General features: G+C 36.8%; 1 protein-coding gene across 1 annotated transcript; it reads left to right on the plus strand.

The window, feature by feature from the left end:
• Positions 1-2,208: 2,208 nt before the first annotated feature.
• Positions 2,209-6,428, plus strand: LOC307153148 (uncharacterized protein). The gene is made up of 4 exons (XM_079862335.1): positions 2,209-2,462; positions 3,621-3,752; positions 4,858-4,968; positions 5,502-6,428. The coding sequence occupies exons 1-4, from the start codon at positions 2,249-2,251 to the stop codon at positions 6,065-6,067; spliced, it is 1,023 nt and encodes a 340-aa protein (XP_079718461.1). The 5' UTR covers positions 2,209-2,248; the 3' UTR covers positions 6,068-6,428.
• Positions 6,429-7,011: the final 583 nt, after the last annotated feature.

Below are 7,011 nucleotides of genomic sequence, written 5' to 3' on the forward strand. Positions count from 1 at the left end.
CTGTGATTTAATGTTTTCCGACTCACTCGAGCACACACACACACACACCACACATCCACACCGCAAACGCTCTTTGCAAAAACAGACAAAGAGACAAAAACATTTCCTTGCACGAAGATATGTTCATCTAGCCCTCATGTGTCGACGCTGTCATTTTGACCCGGAGAAGATTTTCTTTTTCCCAAAAATACTAGTTAATGTTATCGCTTTGGACTGAAACTTAGTGACTTTGTTCACAAATGGTATAACTACTTCTCACATGTTTTTTGACAATTTTCTTACTTTTTTAAAAAAAAAATTAAGATTAGCTTCTCTGTGAAAAAGAATGTGTGTAATACTCAAAATAGTGTGTGTAGCATGTGTATGCATGTATCCACACATGCACAGGTTCAAGGGCTCGATGTTTGCAAGCACATATGTGTACATAAACATAATGAACATGCTCCTGAAAACTTTTCAGTCTCTCCCATTCACTTTCAGTGGCCCAGTGGAAACACCACAAGTGTAACTCTGTGCCATTTTGTATAAAATAAAAGATTTTTAAAACAAAATTCCTGGTGAAATATTAAAGTAGACTAGTGTGATCAACAGTGCCAATTTTCTTCGGCTTTTATTTAATATTTCCAAAATTATTCAAAAATAATGATTTTTTTTACTCAAAAATGTAGATGCCTACTATCAAATAAATGAGGCCTACGATTAATCAGATGCAAATTAAAATATAAAAGCAGTCCTAACTGAAAGAGAACAAGTGGACAAAAAGATTGAATCCAATATTGGTTGATAATATAGCATAACAAGTGATTTATAAGCTATTTTTATAGGCCGGTCATTTTTGACCGGGAACACCACACAAGGATATACACCTCGTACTGTATTTAAAAGGAAAAAACTAGAGATCTTATAAAATAATTAAGGCTTATGATTAACAAATCGTTCATCAGCTGATAAAAACATCCCAATGTTGTAAGAAACATTTACATTTAGTCATTTAGCAGATGCTCTATCCAAAGCGACTTACAAATTAGGACTAAATTAAGCGAGTCATTGTGAAGAGGCAAAAACAACACAAGAAGTGCTCAAACACCGAGGCCAGGCATTGTTCAGAGAAGCAGGAGGAAATGTTTCTTTTTTCTTTCATGCGGTGAAGTGCTCACGGAAGAGACGAGTGTTCAGCTGTCTTTTGAACGTAAAGCGACGGCTTAAGGTGAGACACTACAGGTAAACACAGTGTTTTCATGACTTTCATGAGATTTTGGTCTTTTCATAAAGAGTTTTTTCAGACTAGTGGAAAGAAAACATCCAAAATACACTTTAACTGTATCTTTTAGAGCCCTTTATCTGTTTGCGTCTGTAGATTTCAGGTACAGTATATATATATTAAAAGGCCGTTTTCTCAAAATTAGTTTTTCCTCCAACATCGAGTCAGAAATCTCCACTTCAGCAACACTGACACACACCACACTTTACAGCCGGCCTTTATTTCCATCCATATTCTGAAGGCTTTTACAGAGGGGTTTGTACATATATCATTTTCCTGATTTCCTGAACATTTTTTAGCCTGGATGCCAGCCGAACTTAGCGGTCTGGACTTGATCCGTTGTGGAGCAACTATGCTCGACCCAGAGCTGTCAGGGCGGGGATGGAGATGATCAACAGTGGCGTAATCATCCACGTCACCAAAGAGCGCATGGGATGAATTCGTTTACAACAAAGATGCCGCCATCGCATCTGTTATAGAAGATATCGCCAGCATTTGTCGATCGGAAAGATGTTTTCGCCGTCCTAGACTATGGTGGAGATAAACCAGTCTGGACCTCCATCAGTTCCCTGGTTCTGAAGGGCTGGTGCGAGTTCAGCAGCTCAACGCTTAATGTCTTCAATCCTAAAGCATACATTAATTTGATGTTACTGGTTAAGAACGTTGACAGTTTGTAGTTAAAGGGTTAATTGAAAATGATCATTTTCTTGTGACAAATTCTATCGCTTGTTGCCGACAGTTCACATGTTGGCGTTAGCACACCTATATTCCTTACAGATAGACAGATTGACTTCCTTATTTAGCTTCACTTTGACATGTAAATGAATAACTTAAGTTCATTTTTCATAAAGGCTCTACTTGTTTTGTTATTGCCCATCCTCCTGTTGAACGGTGGTGTTCTCGTAAAGACCCACCCCTTCTGATCAGCCATAAATCAGGCGGAGACCTCACAGTACTTCAGTATCTTCACTGCGCTCCTGATCAGAGATGCACGCCTCACTCCTCCTCCTCTTTACTCTGCTCACCGCGGGCTTGAAGACCAGTCGAGCTTGTGGTAAACCCGAGCACAATCATGACTTATTTCAGCACTCTCACTTGTGCTACGAGTGCAGCGGCGTGGGGTATTACTGTCCAAAGAAGCCAGTGATGTGTCCCAGTGGATTCTCCAAGTGCATGAGTTCAACTATCGTACTGGAAATCGGTAAGGCCAACGAGATGGATTGAAATATATACAGTACCAGTCAAAAGTTTGGAAACATTACTATTTTTAATGTTTTTGAAAGAAGTATCTTATGCTCATCAAGCCTGCAGTTTAAAAACAACAACAACAACAACAACAACAACAAAAAAACAGTAATATTATGAAATATTATTACAATTTAAAATAATGGTTATCTTTTTTCATATATTTTAAAATGTAATTTATTTTTGTGATGCAAAGCTGAATTTTCATCAGCAAGTACTCCAGTCTTTGGTGTCTTATGATCCTTCAGAAATCAGTCTAATATGATGATTTGATACTCAGTTATTATCAATGATGGAAACAGTTGTGCTGTTTAATATATTTTTTTGGAATACTTTTTTCAGGATTCATTGAGTAAAACGTTAACAGCATTTATTCATAAAAACAGCATTTATTCAAAATAAAAACATTTCTAACAATATAAATCGTTACCATCACCTTTTATCAATTTAACGCATCCTTGTTGAATTAAAGTACTAATTTCTTTAAAAAAAAAAAGTTATTGTTCCCAAACTTTTGAACGGTAGTGTATATTGTTACAAAAGATTTCTATTCTAAATAAATACAGTTCTTTTTAACTTTTTATTCATCAAATAATCCTGAAAAAAGTATCTCAGGTTATAAAAAAAATATTAAGCAGCACAACTGTTTCCAACATTGATCATAAATCATCATATTAGAATGATATGTATATTAAAATAGATAACCATTATTTTAAATTGCAATACTATTTCACAATATAACTGTTTTTCTGTATTTTTAATCAAATAAATGCAGGCTTGATGAACATAAGAGACTTCTTTCAAAAACATTAAAAATAGTAATGTTTCCAAACTTTTGACCTGTACTGTACTTATATTTGACAGATGTAGAATTTGTCACAGAAATGCTACTTATTTTCTGGCGGAAATGAACAAATTCATTTTGCTATTTAATTCTCAGATAGTTAAGTTAAAATTAAAAAAATAAAATGAATATACATCTGCTTTGCTGTTATGATATTGCTTTTTTTACCTCTCACTGCTTATTTCTAATGTGACATATATTCATAAACACATTTCCCAGCCAAACACTGTGCAGTTTAACTACTCTCTCCTGAATCATTCATGTTTTTAGGTGGATCTAGTTTGAAAATGCCGAAAAAGGAGTGTATTGATGACTGTCAAAATGGGTCCATGAACTTCGGCCTAACGAAGATGGCTTTCTCCTGCTGCGACACCGACTTCTGTAACGCCAGAGACGCTCCAGGTATTGTGCTTTCCTGCCCAGTCTTCATTAAGATCCTCGATCTCGTTTACACACTGCCTATGAAACTTTCGTCTGTCATAAATAAATTCGGACCGGATTAAATTTTCTGTTTTTTTAGCATCCGTAGCAAGCAATCTGAGAGGTGTTTCGACCATTCAGAGCCACCGTACAAGCGAACGCCTAAATCCAGAACTGTTCAGGATCAATTTGGTTCACTGAAATCGGTGGTCTTGTTTTTGATACGTGTCTCCAGTATCGCTAGCAGAGCATCAAACCGAGCCTCTGACACCCAGTGAATCTCTCGGGATAATCCCGCAGCGAACTCTCCTTATTCCTCTCTACGCAATCTCAGGATTGTATGGACACAATATTTCCTCTTTTCTCTTTTTAAGAAGAGAGAGTAGCCTACGACAAAATCATTTTCAAGACTCCATTTTGTATTGTTTAGCGAATTTTTTTTTTTTTTTTCGAATGACGAATACGAAAAAACATGAAAATTCTGTACTCAGTGTGCAAGAACCCTTACAGTCAACACTCATCTCACTAGCTAAGTCATCCACTTGTCAATCGAATTATCTGAAGTTCGGTAAAAAAATGCGAATAAAGCTGGTGAAAGTGTGTTTCCATCCAACGGCTTTAAAGCGAATAAAAACCTGTGCGTAATGACGTCACAAGCTGTTTTGCGATCAAACTGGTATATCGAATTGATCTGAGACATTTTAAGGTGTTTCCATTCATTTTCGCACTGAATCGCACAACATTCCAGCAAACATTTGTGAACAAAGTTTTTCTAGACAAAATGGATTGCATTCCATCAGCGTTTATCGCATAAGCCGTATATCGATCAAGATAAAATCCGATGAGACTGAACGTATTTCATTTGAGTCGATATTCATGAAATTCAATCGAATTTTACTTTTTCCATAAGACATTTTTCATTCGATATCACTTAATTCGGATAAAAACGTGTGGATGGAAACATAGCTACTGTCCAGAAGAAAACAGCAGGGTGGGGCAGAATCGATCAGGAATCGGAGCAGCTAAAGCCGTGTTATTTTGATTATATGTTATATTTATTGAGATAATGAAAGTTTTCCTCCGGCAGATCCCAGATTTATGGCTCCCAACGGAAGGAAGTGTTATTACTGTGATGGCCAGAGTTGCAGGAACACCGTGAGCTGTGCCGGGACTGAAGACGGCTGCATCACAGCCACACGTGAGACTCAGTCAGGGATGCACCATATACCGGCCACCAGATCGGTAGCGGACCATATCTGCTCAGTTTTAATGTTATCGCCCAGATAAGAAAATATGTCTGATATATTAAAGCCGATAAATAATGTATGATTTCCTCCAGCTGAGACGCTTCAGATGCGCACTGTTCAACTTGATGGTTTCAGCTTGAAATATGATTGAAATCACTTCATTAAAGCAAAACACAGTTCAGTGCAACAGATATCGGCTACATATAATTATAAAGAGAGCATTATAATTGTGTGCTTTTAATGGTGAGTTTTGTTTTTGTAATCAGGCTTTCAAAAAGATATATACAATTTTGGATTTGGATTTGGATTTATCGGCCAATATATCGGTTATCGGCTTTACCGATATATATGAAGAATTATCGGTTTTCGGTATCTGCCAAAATGTTCATATCGGTGCATCCCTAATATTTTTAAACGTGTTAAACTTTATTGATACATATACCAACTCAGACTGACTAACCTTTGCTTTCTTTCTTTTCACCAGTGACCAACAGTGGCACGCCAACGCTTGTAAAAGGCTGCATCACTAAATCTGTCTGTGGTCTCCTAAAATGTTCATTTATTCAGGACGTCTCGTGTTGTGAGGGGAACCTGTGTAACGGTGGCAAGGGCCTCGCTCCGTATAACGCTGATAAGAGTCTCAACCTAAGCGTCATCCAGAGATTCACATATGACAGTGTGAAGAGTGTCACCCAGATCCCGTATGAGGGTGCCAAGAAGAGTGACACCTACAGGGCCATGAATGAGGGTGCCAAGAAGAGTGACACCTATAGGGCCATGAATGAGGGTGCTAAGAAGAGTGACACCTATAGGGCCATGAATGAGGGTGCTAAGAAGAGTGACACCTATAGGGCCATGAATGAGGGTGCTAAGAAGAGTGACACCTACAGGGCCATGAATGAGGGTGCTAAGAAGAGTGACACCTATAGGGCCATGAATGAGGGTGCTAAGAGTGACACCCAGAGGTCCCCGTATAACGGTGCCAAGAGCGTCACCCACAGCTTCCTGTTCTCTGCTCTCCTACTTCCTGCTGCACTGATTCTACAATGAGACACATCCTACTGAATATATACAGTCAAACCAAAAATGAATCAGACATCAGATATTATTTTTGATATTTTTTCACTAGTGTGTGCAGGACACACAGGTCATATTTTATTACCATTTTCTAAACTATAGCGAATAAACTGTGATAATGTGAGAAATGTTGAAGGTGTCTGAATAAATCTTGGTTTGACTGTAAATAGCTTATATTTTTGCTGTACTATCTTTAGAGTACTTTGTCGGCATTCTGATGTAACATTTTATTAATGATGACATTTTATCATGCTGTAAAGAAGTCCAAAAGACATAATGCAGTAATAAAAAAAATATGTCTGTTCAAAAATTATTAAATCATGTTCACATTCAGAAGAAACATGCGTGATGATTTTTTTTTTAAATGATTCAAAGCAGGAAACATGTCTTTTTTTTGTTTTTATGAGTTTGCATTAATATTTGCATTTCCACCATGATCAGACTTTTACCGTTTAGTTACAATCACTAAGGCAAAAAGAGAAATCAGATATGATGAGCAGTAATATGCTTTTTTCTGTTATTTTATACAATATCTTTTGTGTGTAACTAGCTACAAAGTGCATGTCATTTCCATCATATGAGATTTCAATTCTTAAATTGAACTGATTCAGAATCAATTCATTCGTAAAGACGACTTGTTGAGGTAAAAACTCACTCACAATGCTGTAAACTACACATCCCTCTCAAGTAGATACTAAGTATAATATTAAAAGTTAAAATTAACAACACAGGCCAAACTATCAAATTCCACTTCTTGTAAGAATTTTTATTTTTTTTTACAAATCATTTAAATTGCACATAAGGCCAGTTAAAGAGCCATCATAAACTCCCTAAACAGAGACTCTTATTATATCTAGCAAAATACTGAAAATAATTCACAATAGTAGACTTGATCAAGTCACTTTGACACAGAAACA

This window comes from Squalius cephalus (genome assembly GCF_949319135.1).
Source record: "Squalius cephalus genome assembly, chromosome: 2".
Classification (NCBI taxonomy): Eukaryota; Metazoa; Chordata; class Actinopteri; order Cypriniformes; family Leuciscidae; genus Squalius; species Squalius cephalus.

Bases quoted from the DNA above. Each gene is read 5' to 3' on its own strand.
- LOC307153148 (XM_079862335.1), top strand. From the start codon at position 2,249: ATGCACGCCTCACTCCTCCTCCTCTTTACTCTGCTCACCGCGGGCTTG. The intron at 2,463-3,620 runs GTAAGGCCAACG...TCATGTTTTTAG, and splicing joins AACTATCGTACTGGAAATCG to GTGGATCTAGTTTGAAAATG. The intron at 3,753-4,857 runs GTATTGTGCTTT...TTCCTCCGGCAG, and splicing joins TAACGCCAGAGACGCTCCAG to ATCCCAGATTTATGGCTCCC.